This window comes from Antechinus flavipes, chromosome 5 (assembly GCF_016432865.1).
Source record: "Antechinus flavipes isolate AdamAnt ecotype Samford, QLD, Australia chromosome 5, AdamAnt_v2, whole genome shotgun sequence".
Lineage (NCBI taxonomy): Eukaryota > Metazoa > Chordata > Mammalia > Dasyuromorphia > Dasyuridae > Antechinus > Antechinus flavipes.
Genome location: NC_067402.1, coordinates 45473972 through 45489328, shown reverse-complemented (window position 1 = coordinate 45489328; position 15357 = coordinate 45473972). Strand labels below are relative to the sequence as shown.

General features: G+C 36.8%; 2 protein-coding genes across 3 annotated transcripts in view; one reads left to right on the top strand and one right to left on the bottom strand.

The window, feature by feature from the left end:
• The first annotated feature begins 112 nt into the window (after window positions 1-112).
• Window positions 113-14955, top strand: RBM48 (RNA binding motif protein 48). Of its 2 annotated transcripts, XM_052000876.1 has the most exons (6): window positions 222-316; window positions 1355-1548; window positions 3070-3260; window positions 6154-6299; window positions 8618-9201; window positions 14746-14955. In XM_052000876.1, exons 3-6 carry the CDS (start codon window positions 3133-3135, stop codon window positions 14830-14832), a joined length of 945 nt encoding a protein of 314 aa, XP_051856836.1. In that variant the 5' UTR covers window positions 222-316; window positions 1355-1548; window positions 3070-3132; the 3' UTR covers window positions 14833-14955. The 2 variants fall into 2 exon arrangements, with proteins under 2 accessions (XP_051856835.1, XP_051856836.1); XM_052000875.1 differs by lacking the exon at window positions 1355-1548 and having other exon boundaries at window positions 113-316.
• LOC127564386 (calaxin-like) overlaps window positions 9578-15357 on the bottom strand; it is a 36269-nt gene continuing 30489 nt past the window's right edge. Inside the window, exons 6-8 of the mRNA XM_052000877.1 lie at window positions 14860-15263; window positions 13166-13232; window positions 9578-12841 (exon numbers count right to left, since the gene is read on the bottom strand). Of these exons, the coding sequence (XP_051856837.1) occupies window positions 15204-15263 (60 nt within the window). The 3' untranslated portion in view covers window positions 9578-12841; window positions 13166-13232; window positions 14860-15203. The remainder of the gene's footprint in view (window positions 12842-13165; window positions 13233-14859; window positions 15264-15357) is intronic.

Sequence of the window (15357 nt, the reverse complement as noted above, 5' to 3'; positions counted from 1 at the left end):
AAGGGGCGGGATCACTGAGTCTCGTTACTGTGCTACCGGAAGAGGGTGTCTTCTAGCCCTCTTCCTCTCCTCCTCACGCGTCAACTAGCGTCATTGGCGTTCGAGCCAATCCCAGGACGCCGCTGCCTGCCGCGCTCTTTGATTGGATGAGAGATCGAGGCCGGCGGAAACAGCTGACCTGAATGAGGGAACGAGTCATGTCAGGATGGCGGATAGCGGAGGGGAGGTCGGTGGCTATTACCCTCACCATGCTCAACGAGCTGTTTGTGACTCGCGGGCGAAATATCGGGAGGGGCGGAGGCCCCGCGCTGTTAAGGTGAGAGAAAACTGGACGGTTTAGATGCGCCCCTCGGGTCTCTTCAGCCTTTTATCGGCCGGGAGCGCCCTAAAAGACTCAGGCAGTAGTTAGATGGGCAGAACGCGGAACTGCCGCGGACGGCCAGGGTGTCCGATGTGCGGAAGAGGAAGCCGGTCCGGAGGAGTGCCACCCTGCCGGAATACGAACTCAGATCCTCCCCCTCCTCCTGGCCAACCTCCCTAACTTAGTCTTTTTCAGTTTACTTAGCGGGGAGAGGAGGCGACACTGTTATTCCCATTTTGTGGATAAGGCAACTGAGGCCCAGAGCTTCCAAGTGACTGCCCCATAGTCAGGAAGTGCCTAAGTCGGGATTGGAAGCCCGGGTTTGCCCCATCATGCACCCTTTGGAGGAGGACGGCATTTGAGGTTGGGAGGGGTCTGCAACACTCCAGGCAAGCGTTCCCTTTGTCAGTTTTCCTTGGGCCAAGGAGAACAAATGTAGTCCTTTTACGTGGCAGCCCCATTTAATCCTTAATCTTCTGTTAATCCCACGCTGTGCCAAGCACTGTGTCAAGCCTGGGCAGACTTCCTATTTTCAGGAAGGTCACGGTCTAAGGGAAGGGACCACTCAGAACTTTTTACACAGTGTGACATAAATGGAAAATATCTCAGAGGGAAGACAGTAAAATTCAGGACCAAGAAATGAAGGGAGAGAAGTTTGGAGTTACAGAGGAGAAGGAAAATTAAGTCTCACTAGTCTTTTTCTTCTTAGCATCATTTTCCAGTGATGCTCAGACCCCCTATCTCCTTTCTAAAAAAAGCAAAAACTGGTCTAGTCAGTTTGTTGAAAGAGACAAAGACTGTGAACGGATTTATAAAGATAAACGGAGCTCTGTGGAGACATTTCCCTCTTTATTATTGTACCAAAAGAGCCAAAGTAATATATTGAAAATCTACAGATTCCTAGAAACAAAGTAGACCTATCATTGATTGGGAAATAGATAAGTTGTGCTACATGAATGTAATGTAATGGACTGTTACTGTGCTGCAAAACAGATGAATATTGTGACTACAGAGAGGCATGGGAAGACCTGAACAGAGGCAGAATGATGTAAGCAGAACCAGGAAGGACATAACTATTGACTACAACATTTAATAAATGGAAAGGACATCTTTTAAACTAAGTGCTATGAAATTGTAATGACCAAACTTAGCCCCAAAGGAGAGAGGCCATACCCTTCTTTGCAGAGGTGGGTGTGGAATACTACGTATAATGTCCTGCTTTTTCAATGTGGTGGTTAGTTTTATCAAACTCTTTTTATTCTGTGTCATATGGGATTGCTCCTGAGGAGGAAAAAGGGATATACTGGAAAATGTAGGTGGAATACAAGCAAAATACATCAAAAGCATTAAAATAATGTCTGTACATTGTAATTAATCCTGTTTTGGATTGACAGTATTTTTCTTCTCAAGGCTTCAAATTGAATTATGGATTCATTCAGCTTTTCAAATCAAGGAAATTATTTTGAGTGTAGTATAACATGGATAACTGAAATTCACAGATAACTCACATTTCTCATTGTAAATCTTCATTCCAAAGACAAATGTTGCATATTTTTTCCTGTTAAACCAGAGGTTCTTAAACATTTTTGTGTAATGGATCCTTTTGGTAATCTGAAGCCTTTGGAGCCCTTTTCAGAATAATATTTTATTGTCTACGTTCCTAATAGAAGGAAATGCTAAATTTTAATTACAAATTAGTAATATATATATATAAAATTTTTTGCTTCCTAAGTTCACAAACCTCTAAAACCTATCCCAGAAAAGCCACAGAATTACAGAGATCTATAAGTGGAGCCTGCTTTTGTTAAAAGACCTGTGTAGCAAAAGAATATCTTCCTGGAAAGCAAAATAGCTAAGGTTGCTCTCTTTTAGAAGAATCATTAGTTTAGGTCTTAATTTCTGTAAGGTGAAGCAATTGACTAGTTAAGATTCTACCATCTCTATACTCTTAAAAGACAGATAAAAATAATATGTTTTATTTCTTAGTTCATTTCTTTTAAATAGCCTGCTTACATTTATGCCAGATGAGTACTAAAGCATGATGATTTTATATGTTAATGCTTTCCTGTTTTTACTTACATCGAAGGATTGCCAGTGAGAAAAGTACATTTTAAAACACTGTATAGAAATGCTTTGTTATTCTATGGCTGGTCAAAACATGGTAGTTGGTAAATTACTCTCAGATCTAGATCCTGGCCTGGTTAGATCTTATCATGAGACTTCTAGGCACCACATGAGGAAGGCAAATTGAATTATTTCCAAAGGAATGTGAATAGAATAGTGAAGGAACAATACATTTTGTCACATAAGGATTGATTGTAGAAACCAAGTAGTTTGCAGAAGAGAAGGTTGGGAAGGAACGGAGGATGCGCAGGAACATTTAGGGGGAGAATTTTGCTGATCCTAAAGGTCATAACTAGTATCTACGAGTAGAAGAGAGAGAGAGATTTTAGTTCTCTTTAAGGAAAACTTACCTTTGTCCTAAAGTGAAGTGATTTGCCTCAGAAAAGTAATCGAGTTCCCCCCTTAACTATGGTCTTTAAAGAGATTGGAAGGTCATATTTTAGAGATGCTACAGAGGAGAGACTTTAATATACTTGGGACCAGCTGACTCCTGCATTCTCACTCAGGTTCTGGGATAAATACAAGGGCAGATCTATTCAAGAAAGTATATGTGAAAAATATTAATACATCTGTATTTCCTTTAGGTTTATACAGTCAATTTGGAATCTCGTTACTTACTAATTCAAGGAGTTCCTGCAGTGGGAGTTATGAAGGAGTTGATTGAGCAGTTTGCTTTATTTGGTGCTATTGAACAGTATAATGCGCTGGATGAATATCCAGCAGAAGAATTTACAGAAGTGTATCTAATTAAATTCCAAAAATTACAAAGTGCAAGGTAATGTGGATGCCTATCAGTTTTCTTTTTATTACCACCTATCCCAGTACTTAGCTTTATTCACATCTAGATTATACAAAAACCCTGTACTTTTAGACTCAGTTTAAGATTTCTTTCCTCTACAAACCTCTCCACAGTTCAACCCACATAAAGCTTTCTCTTCTCTGATTCCCAATAGCATTTAAAATCTGAAAGTTTATGCTGCTTTGTATGATCTGCTTATTTCAAATATATGTTTTGAGTCAGCATTGAGCATAGTGCTTGGCACGAAGTAGGCACTTAATGTTTTTTGATTGATTGATTGATTAAGCAAATATATTATGAGCTGCTTGAGACAAGGAGCTTACTTTTCTACTACTTTTGTGTCCACAGTGATGGAAACATGCTTAATGATTTTTCAAGATATCTTTTCTATTTTTTAAATATCTTTTCATATATTTATCATATAGTTACCAATAATTTTCAAAGTTAGATCTTTCTTAAAATACAGAATCTTCATACTGTCAATTGAGGACCTAGAGAGGACCTACTTTTCTCTCGTCATAGGATCATAAATTTAGAATTCAAAGGCAGCTCAGAAGCCACATAGCTCAACTGTGTAATTTTAAGAATAGGAAACTATATCTCCGGGGCATTAAGAGATTTGTCCATGGATACAGGGATAGCTGAGTAGCACAATGAATAGATTACCAGCCTTGGAGCCAGAAGGACGACCTGAGTTCAAATCCTGCCCCAGACACTGACTAGTTGTGTGAACCTGGGCAAGTCATCCTGTTTATCTCAGTTTCTTCATCTGTAAAATGAGCCAAAAAAGGAAATGACAAACCACTCCAGTGTTTCTGCCAAGAAAACCCAAATGAGATCGCAGAGAAGTGAACCTGACTATATGACTTAAGGTAGTACAGAGGACTTATGCCCAAGGACTTTTGACTTCAAAACCCAGATATCCCCCATACCACACTGCTTCTGCCAGGGGCCGTCATGCACATTGTTTTATTCACTGTTCCTTCTCTCATCTTGATAGACTTCCAGGTCTGATATGCCCTCTTCTCATCTCTGTTTATTCAGATTCCTAATTTCTTTCAAGATATGTTTCAGGTACCACCTCTTAGATAAGATCTTTCTTGATCTTTCTAGTGGCTAATAGTTCCTGCTTTGTGAAATTACTGTAAAATATTTTGTATACACTTTATATTTTCTGCATGTATGTTGTGTTCCATCCCAATGCCTTCCTCTACTCCTTGAGGACAGAAACTATTTAGTTTTTGACTCTGATCTATCCCCCATGCCTAGGCAGTGCTTGCACATAGAAAGTACTTAATAAGTGAATTTAAAATGATGTGTTACAAATGTGTATTGTAGGTCACAGTGCTAAGAAAATTTAGCAACTTAGTAAGTGGAGACAGTCATAATATAGTAACAGAGAAAGCACATCAGAAAGGGCAGCTAGGTGGCGCTGTGGATAGAGCACCAACCCTGAAGTGAGGAGGATCTGAGTTCAAATTTGGTTTCAGACACTTAATACTTCCTGACTATGTGACCCTGGGCAAGTGACTTAACTCTAACTGCCTTAGCAAAAACAAAAAAAAAAGAAAAAAAGCTCATCAGAATCAGTGGACCTAGGATTGAATCAAAGCTCTGCTCATTAATATTTTTATGACTTGTTGAAAACAAAATTCTATAATCTCCAAATATAGGCTCAGTGAAGAACAAATGCAGGATGAGTGAAACAGTTTAAACTTTTAATATAGTCCTGAAAGAAGTGGAGGTGAAACTCAAAATTAAGCTCACACATTTTATAGAGGCAAGATCATAAGCCTTTCATCCCTTCTCCATCTCTCCAATGGCTGGCATGATAAAGTTAACATTCTTTCCTGATCCTCCTCCAACATACACCCCTTAATATGCCCCCTTCCTACTACATACAATGTATAACCATTAAATTGAGCTTTACCTCTTCTGGGGAGGAGAAGTTAAAATTTGTGAAGCAATTAAGCATGTGTGCTTCGAGCTGTGACCTTTGTCCTATTTTCAGCCTTTTTTATTTTTAAACTACACAACTGGTTCTGTCTAGTTTTACTCAATTTCATCTGGTTTAGGAGCTCTCCAACTTCCCTACTCTACTTCCCATTCCAGATTTTCAGTTTTCCACTGCTATGGGAACATCACTGGTTATTGTTTCTCAGATTTGATGCAAGTCTGTTTCTTTGTAAAACAAGGGTTGGAACAATTGACTTCCTGAAGGCCTTTCTAGCGCTAAATTTCAAAGCATGTGATCCACATTCATTCCTTACTTGTTCTTTAGGTGGATTACTCAGCTCTATATAGAGAGCAGCTTTGTTTCATGGCCGCAGATTGAACTGTGGTCTATCCAGTTATGTCAGTATGTGCTTTTGATTTAAGAAAGACTGGAAGAGAGAATATAAAAGACTTATTGCAAACCCCACTCTTCTGGAAAAACAATCCCAAATATTTTTGTTGTTCAGTTGTGTCTGACTCTTTGTGATCCTGTGGATATTGGTAGACCTTACCCTTCTCTCCTCCACTATTTCCTGAAATCTCTCCAAGATCATGTTTATCGCTTCCATACTCGTACCCATTCAGCTCATCCCTTAGTATCCCCTTTTCCTTTTTAAAAATTTTTATTTTTAAAAACATTTTCCCTCCTTTTCCTTTTGCCTTCAGTCTTTTCCAGCATCAGTAATTGAGCCTAAGTCATCCTACAGGTTCATCTTCATTTAAGAGCAAGCATATTTAATGTAAAAAGCATTCAGAAACTATAGAATTTGAGAATCTCAAAAGTTTGTTTTTGTCTGAGAATTTTAAGTTACTTGGTTGTGTTTTCAATTTGAATGAGCCTAGATTAATATGGTGAACTCTTATTTCTATTTAGGATAGCCAAACGAAAATTGGATGAGCGGAGTTTTTTTGGTGGTTTACTTCACGTGTGCTATGCTCCAGAATTTGAAACAGTACAAGAAACCAGAGAGAAACTACAGGAGAGGCGGCGATATATAGCAAGAACAACTGGGATTAAAGGTTTACAAATAATCTTTTTAAAATTTATATGATTAGCTTGAATCAGTGGCTGCCAGTTCCTACTCATTTGGCTTATATGCTCACCTTTGCCTGACAAGTGGCTACCTTACCAGATGCTCTGTCTAATGTTCTCGATTGACCTTTCCAGCTACTTAAGAGTAGAATTGTGAGTGTCTGAGTGGTCAATATAGACTGTATCCTGATAAGAGCAGCCTGATTTAGGGTTCTGTAGTTCCCAAGGACTGTATCTCTAGGAATCATCTGTGATTCATCCCTGTTCTTTAAACTCAAGTCAGTTGCCCCAATCTTACCTCCACAACATATCTTGCAGTTTTCCCCATTATAAAAGCTTCTAAACTGGTTGTTTGCCTTCATTTTCTTTGCCATCTAATCCACCTTTCATATAAAATAATCTGCCTACTACAAAGGTCTGACATGCTAGTTATATTTTTAAAATCTCAAATTCTTTATCCTGAAATTTCATATCTTCTGAACTATGTCCTTATTTCACACTTTTCTCCTTCATTTATTCTGTGTTCCAGCCAGATTGAAATATTTGCTGTTCCTAGATCTTTTTCTGCATTTCCTAGCTTCTCTGCATCTGCTCAAGCTAAAATCCCAAGCCTAGGATACGTATTTTTTTCATTCTTGATTGTTGTCTTTAAGGCCAATCAAGTGCCATCAATTCCACTGAAACTTCCATAGTTGAAAGGGTCTTTCCTTCCTCACATCTCCCTGTACCAATTTCTTTGACTACCTCCTTTCTCTCAAATTTATGAATTATGGAGCAGTATGTGCTAGACCATTAGGAAATGTCTAATGGGAAAGTTCATCTGTTAACATTTTCTTGAATTTCATAAAAATCAGCATATTGCATGTTTTTCAAAATTACTAAAATAATTTTTTTTCACTTAGTATTTATTTTTTCCAATTACATGTAAAGATAATTTTCAGTCTTCATTACTGTAAGAGTTTGAGTTTCAAGTTTTTTCCCCCTTCCTTTTCTTTCCTTCCCCTCTCCAAGACAGCAAGCATTCTTGTTGAGGTTATACATGCACACTCATTTTATTTTATCTTTTTTAAATAACAGTTTTTTTATTTTCAAAATATATGCAAAAATAGTTTTCAATATTCACCCTTGCAGACCCTTGTGTTCCAACTTTTTCTCCCTCCCTTCCCCCCATTCTTTCTCCTAGACATTAAGTAATCCAATATATGTTAATCATGTACAATTCTTCTGTACCTATTTCCACATTTATCATGCTGTGCAAGAAAAATCAGATAAAAAAAAGAAAGAAAACAAAAATCAAGCAAACAGCAACAATTTAAAAAAGGTGAAAATACTATGTTGTGATCCATATTCAGACCCCACACTCCTGTCTCTGGATGTAGATGGGACTTTCCAACACAAGTCTATTGGAATTGGCCTGAATCACCTCATTGTTGAAAAGAGCTACATCCATCACAATTGATCATCACATAATCTTGTTGATGCACATTTTAAACATATTTCCATATTAGTCATGCTGTGAAAGAAAAATCAGAACAAAAGAGAAAAACCAGAAGAAAAAAAAATTTTTAAAGTGAAAATAGTATGCTTTGATCTGCATTCAATCTCCATAGTTCTTTCTCTGGTTGTGGATGGCATTTTCCTTCCCAAGTCTAAATTATTTTGGACTACTGTATTGCTGAGTATAGCTAAATCTATCATAGTTGACTATCATATGATTTTTACTATGTACAGTGTTTTCCTAGTTTTGTTCATTTCACTCAGCATAACTTCATGTAGTCCTCTGTCAGCTTTTCTGAAATCTGCCTGCTCATTATTTCTTATGGGACAATACTATTCCATTACATTCATACACTCAGCTTATTCAGCCATTTCCCAATTGATGGGCATCCACTCAGTTTCTATTTCCTTGTCACCACAAAAATAGTTGCTACAAATATTTTTGCACATGTGGGTCCTTTTCCCTTTTTATAATGATCTCAGATACAGACTCAGTAATAGCACTGCACAGTATGCACAGTTTGATAGCCCTTTAGACATAGTTCCAAATTGCTCTTCAGAAAGGCTGGATCAGTTCACAACTATACCAACAGTTACAAATGCATTAGTGTCCCAGTTTTCCCACATTCTCTCCAACATTTAATATTTTTTTTCTTTTCATCTTGAAGCCAGTTTGGTAGGTGTGAAGTGGTATCTCAGAATTGTTTTAATTTGTATTTGTCCAAGAGTAGTGCTTTAGAGGATTTTTTTCATGTGACTATAGATGGCAATAAATAAATTAACTTAATTATTTCTTTTAAAATTTTAGAAGATAAAGTCCAACCAATGATAAAGAAAAAACTGTATAAAGAACATACAGTTTCAAAAGATCTCAGAAATGACTTTCATTCAAAGGTATCTGAGTTTTGTGCAACACCTTCAAACACTCGTACTGAGTATCCATGGAATTATCAGACTAATTCTTGGAATTCAGCTCCATGTCATGTCTCCTCCAAGTCGGTAACCTCCCAATCAGGAGAACTCTTAGAAGGAACACTGATCTCCCCTCAACATGATGGAAACTTTAAAAAAACTATGTCAAGTTGTAACGAAAATAACTCTTTGATTCAGAGACTAGAGATGGAAATACCTAAAACTTCAGTAGACTGTCTTAGACCACCAAGGGTTATTTCCTCTAACAATGGGATTGCTAGATTTATGCCTCGAACAACTCAGCTACAAGAGCGAAAGCGGAGGAGAGAAGAAGACCGTAAACTTGAAACTTTTCTTGAAACAAACCCAAGTAATAAAGAGATTATTATTGGTCCACAGCTACCAGAAATTCCCAAAGTGGATTTGGAGGATGAATCTTTAAATATGTCAGCTAATTTAATCCGGAATAAACTTAAGGAGGTATGTACATTTTTGAAAGCTACTTTGAAAGAGTATTTCATTTGTTAAACCTTAAAATTAAGGTAAGACCTTAATTCAATAGAACATCATCTATGACTTTTAATAAACTATATTATTCACTTTTTACATTTATGAAAACTTGTTCAAACCATATTGATTCTTAATATAAACTGGTTTAAGACTAAAATGTTTTTGTTTTTCTTTTGGTCCTTGTTTTAAAAACACTGGAGTGATTATTTTACTGTTTAGTTTAATAAACTTAAAAGAACATTTTAAGAAATTATTTTACTCCAAAATTCAACTTTTTGCTTTGTTTTAATTATATATTACTTCTAGACTCTTTTAGAAAGGGAGAGAAAGAAATCATATAAAAATAATATAATTCTAAGTATTGGGCCTATAGGTCTACTTGTAGTTCTTACGATTTGGTCATATTTAATCTGTTAATTATTTTTAAGCATTTTAAGCATAAGATATTATTTGATGATCTCTGAAGAGCTTAGCCAGTGTTAACATAGGGAAAAGAAGCATGGATGATAACATTTTGTTATACATTGGTTTTTCAACCTCTACCTTTCCCTCACACCATCATTTTCTCTCTGGTTCTCCTGGAAACAAGTAAATTTGTTGCTTCCAATATTTTGCCTCCTCATTTTTAGCCTGTTGTGATCCGATTTTTGTAGGCACTTAAATTTCAGTCACCAATGATCCTTAGTCTTTTCTGAATCCTAGTCTTCCTTGACTTCTTTTTGCAGACCTTGAAACTGAACACTTTCTTCTTATGGATATACTATTTGAAATATTATTATGAGCCCTAGTAACATGGTTTACTCTTATTTTCCCTGCCAGTCCCTATTTACTTCTCTGTCTTGCTACATCATCATCTGCTTCCTCTCCTCAAGTCCAGGATAAATCCCAAGGCTTGGTGTCTTCTTCTCTCTTGCTCTGTTTCTCTTTCTCTTTTCCCCACCCCCTTTTTTTCCCCCCCTCCCTCCTACTCCTATGTTCCAAGTACCTACTCCTTTAGGTACTGGGGATACAAAGGAAGTGAAACAGCCTCAAGAAGTTTCCATTCTACTAAAAGAAACAAGCGTGTAATATATAAGTAAAAATAATTATAAGGTTACTTGGAGCAGGGGATGGAGGTGAGGGAAGACCTCTGCTTCTGGCAGCTGAAGAAATCCAGAACTACCTCATGTTGAAGATAATGCTTGAGGTGACTTGAAGAAAGCTAGGGATCAAGAGAAGGCCAAGTCCAAAGGCACAGAGATGTTACCTTGACAATTGTGAAGGATAGATTGGAGTAAATAAAGATTTGAAGTAGAGGGGACAACCAGGACACTGTCAAGAGATGATAAGGACCTTAGCAGGGTGAGAGCATAGAATGGAGAAGGGGACAAATGCATTAATTATTGTAGAGATAAGTCCATAGGATTTGACAGCTGACGAGTTACACAGGATAAGGAACAAGAAAGAGTCAAAGTTGACTTTAAGTTTTAAACTTAAATGCCTAGAAGACAAAAAGGTCTTGACAAAAGTGAGATATGGACGAGGTTTTAGAGGAAAGCTGATGAGTTTGTTTTAAACATTACTTAAGATTTCCTCTCTGTCTATGGATTCAGCTGTCATACTGTGCACATGACTTTCAAGATAGCACCATCTGAATCTCCCATGGATATCTCAAACTGAGCATATTCAAAATAAAATTACTTTTTTTCCCTCTTAGTCCTTACTTTAAACTTAATTTCCCTGTTGCTGCAAAGAGAAATACTGTCTATCCTTCTAGTTCTCAGGTTCATTCTTGACTGTCTCAATCAATCATTGCTAAATTTTGTGGAGGTAATATCTGCAAGATCTCTTGCTCCATCTCCTTTTCTTCACTTACATGAAACAGCCTTTTTATTGGTTTCCCTGCCTCCATTCTCTCCCATCTTCATTCTCCCTTCCACACAGATGTTGATTTGATAATCTTAAAGGACAGGTCTGTAGGTCTGTGTACCTGTTCACTTCCCTGACTCAAGAAGCATCAGTGGATTTCTATTAATTTCTTGGCAAGTGAAGTCCTGTAAGATCTAATTCTAAACTCTCTTTTCAGTTTTAAAAATTGAGCTTGATCTTTTTCATTTAACAGAAATCTTTTTTCTCTCCCTATCTCCCCTAAAACCTTGAAAAACTGAAACTTTTGTAACAAAAATTTATCAAGCAGCAAAACAAATTTCCTTTCTGATAAGTCCAAAAAAAATTATGTTTTCATCTGACCCAAGGGGATTGCCTTTTGGGAGGTGGAGAGCATGTTTCATTCATTCATACCAGGCCCTCTGGAATGCTGGTTGGTAATTATATTGACTCCATCTCTCCTCTCACCACTCTGTATCATTTCCTTCAAGTCTTCCTAGGTTTCCATCATTTCTTACAGTGCAGTAGTCTTCTATGACCTCCACATGCCATCACTCAGTTCTTTGTTTATACAATGATTAGCTTTGTGAATAGGGGTCCTTTTCCTCTGTCTTTGACTTCTTTGGAGTATGGCTCTAATGCTGATGTCATCAGATCAAGGGAACAAGCTATCTCTACAGACTTATTTCACCTTACTCACTTTGCATGGTCTGTGTTCTAGCCGCATTGATTTTGTGATTTTCTTGTATGCTGCATTTCATCTTTCATTCTCACCTTTTCACAAGGTGTTTTCCATACTTGGAATAATCTCCCTCTTCACCCTCTACCTTTTAGAACTTTTAGTATCATTTAGTTTGTTTTTCCTGAGAAGCATTGTCTATATATTAGAAAAGATAGAATTAAAATAGTATACTGAAGCTTAAACCAAGATGGAAGATAATGAGAGTGGATCTAGCGCCTCTGATTGAGTTCTAGTCCCAATGCCCAAACAAGATATATTCTGGGGTAGTGAAAGAATTGACTTTTGGATCAGTTATCTTTGAAAGATTTTGGAGGATGGGAGAAAGGTTCTGAGACTAAGAGGAAGGAAGGATTTATTAAGTGCCTACTGTGTGCTGGGCACTATGCTAAACACTTTAGAGATATATCATTTTGCCCTCACAGTCACCCTCAATGGTGTTATTATCCCCATTGTACAGTTAAGAAAAGCTTGGCAAACAGAGGTTAGTGACATCACCTATTTAGAAGTGTCTCGGGCTACTTGTGAACTTGATTCTTCCTGATTCCAGGCCCAGTGCTTTTTCCACTGCCTCACCAGCAGTATCTAATTACAGAAAGGCAGCTATCCCAGTGTAGACCCTACAGTGATTGAACTTGGCAGTTCCTAGGAAAATTCTTTAAGATATGATTTTTTAGAATTCAATTTTATTTTCAGATCTACCTTATCTGCCTCCCTCTCCCCCTTTCTTGTTCCATTGGAAGTAAAAGAAAAATAAACCTTTACATAAATTAAATTCCTATATTGATCCTACCAAAATAAGATGTGCTTCTATCTGTCCTCTTGAGTCCATTACCTCTCTCTGAAGTTGTAGGCATCCTGCTCCATTTTGTGTCTTCTGGAATTGCGGCTGGCCATCATATTGATGAGTGTTCTTAAGTCTTTCAGAGTGGTTTGTTTTTACATCATTGTTGTTCTTCTGATTCTGCTCCTTTTACTTTGAATCAGTAGGACACAGGATGATTGCTGAATAAGTAGAAGAGGAGTTGATCACAAAGAGGCTAGCATCACCAAGAATTGATAGTCTAGTGTTTTACATGTGGTGGAAGCCCTGCAAAGTCACATAATTAAAACAAAGTAGTTTGTGCTAGACTAACTACACATGCTTTTTGATGGTAGTTCCAGAAATCTATATAAATCATCTGCTCAGATTTTAGAAAACTTTGATCAAGTCTTTGGAGCTGTTATAAACAAGATGGAGAGAGAGAGTTTAGCCCATTAATGGCAGAGTTCTATGGATTCATAGTTTGTTGAATGGCTGGACCCAGAGTAGTAACAGTGTTCACTTACCTTGAAGGACGAGTTTGTCCAGAGAGTGCCTCAAGAGGCCTGTGCTTGGCTTTGTGCCATTTCATATCTTTATCAGGTAGGAAAGAATACATTGGGTTAGTCAGTGTCCCTCCAAAATCCTGACTGAATCTAATAAAAGGAAATTGAGTAAAAATAAACAATACACATAAGTTCAAAAAATCAACTTCATAATGCCAGATGGGGAAACACAGGATTAGATAGTTCTGAAAAAAATTTTAGTGTTCTGCAGATCAATGTGAGTCAAATGTCATATCCCCAGACTCCATTGTAGTCTTAGAGTACATGCGAACAATAATTAAAATTTTTGGATTATATAAGGAAACTGAGCCTCTAAAAAGATAAGTGATTTGCCCAAAGTCACAGGGCAGTTGCTCAGCCAGGATTTGAACCCAGATCCCTTAACCTTCAGTCATGCTCTTTTCCTTATGTGACCTGCTTCCCAATAAAAGAAGTGAGTTGTCTAGGACTAGAAAGTTTATTTCTGGGAGTTATATTTTAGGAAAGACATTGATTTAAGCCAAAGACTTATCTGCACAAGGGCAACCAGCATGATAAAGGGCTTTGGGATTATGCCATATGAAGACTGGTTCAAGAAAATCAGTTTTATTTAGACTGGAAAAGAAAATGTGTTGGGGACATGATAGTCCTTTAATAAAAGAGTGATTAGGCTTTTTCTACTTATCCAGAGCAAGGGATAAATGATGCAGAGAAGCAATGTAGGTAGGATAGATGTGCTCAAAAGGTGCATGGGTTAGCCCACAAGATAATAAGCTCTCTCTCACTAGAAGTTTAGAAAAGGAAAAACTGAATGATTCTTTGGTTAGTTGAGATGAGTTGGGCAAGATTGCTTCTTGGTTTCTTCTTAACACCAGTGTAACAGTTATTCATTTACATTTCAGAAATGGTGTTAAAGAAGGGGCAACAACAGTAGAATAAGCTCTATATAATGACTAGATTGCTGAAACCTCAGGGGAAAACAAGTGTGTTGGGAAATAAGGAAAAAAACTACATATATTTTCCCAAATACTTTAATTGGGTGGGTGTGTGTGTGTAAGCACTGAGAGAAAAAGGATGTGAATAGTAGGAATTGTGGGGTTTTTTTCTCTTCGATTTTCCTGTGTCCCCTCATCCTTCCACTTGTCCCAATGTGAAAACTTGAAGCAAGCCAAGTAATATACAGAGAAACTGAAATTGATCTTTATGATCTTCAACTAACAAAATGACTTTACTATTAACAGAATTTACAAGCAAATGTTTGTTTTCTATTTTTTTCCCCCTATACTGTTTTCTACATTTCTGTGTTCTCCCAAATTTGCAGTTCTCCCATCTATTTTCTTCAGTATTCAGGGATCTCCCAGTAAGAAATATTCTCAATTTCCTCTGCTCACTAAATCAATCAAATAGATTTCTCTGAAACTTTACAAGGAAATCCAATCCATTTCTCCCAAGTGGTTTGTTTACTGTAGTTGTGTTTACTGTAATTCCCCCTAGGAATTTATTAACATATGTATCAAATAATAAGCCAGAAGAAAATAAATCTTGATGGTTTTTTTAACTAGGTAATTTCTCCCCAACCAAAACCTTCAGAAGACAGACTGGAAGATACACATATAAGTCATCCATTAAAACAAAGAAGAAGAATATAGAAGAAGATCTTGAAATCAACATCTTACCTGTTCCAAGAAGATTAATAACTTTTATTATTGTCACTATTTCATTTTTGTATAGCTTTTAAATATTAAAGTAAATAAGTTGATCCTATCTTTAAATTAGAGTCTTGTTTCTATTTTGCTGAGAATTAAATGTCTTACTTTGGCATATATATTTAAAATGTGGATACTCCATTATTTTCATATTTATTATGCTTCTGTCTTAAATTAACAGACTACTTCGTGTATATGAATTAGTCTACTATGATTCAATATGTAGATATTGTTCAAAGCAGTCAGGATCTTTTTTTTTTTTTTTTTTTTTTTTTTTTTGCGTTTGTATTTGCGTTTGCCCAGGGTCCAGCTGTTCACAGTTGAAATTCAGTATTTATGTCTTTGAATATCAGAGTTTCAAATTCAAGACACTTCTGGAAAACAAAATGGGCCATAATTGGATATGTTAGGATATACATTGTTGTAATTTAGTTCACATGCATCTTTGACAAGTGACTCATTGAAATA

Coding starts and splice junctions, on each gene's coding strand:
- RBM48 (XM_052000875.1), top strand. CDS start 206: ATGGCGGATAGCGGAGGGGAGGTCGGTGGCTATTACCCTCACCATGCT. Junction 6,300..8,617: donor AAGAACAACTGGGATTAAAG/GTTTACAAATAA, acceptor TTAAAATTTTAG/AAGATAAAGTCCAACCAATG. Junction 9,202..14,745: donor TCCGGAATAAACTTAAGGAG/GTATGTACATTT, acceptor TTTTTTAACTAG/GTAATTTCTCCCCAACCAAA.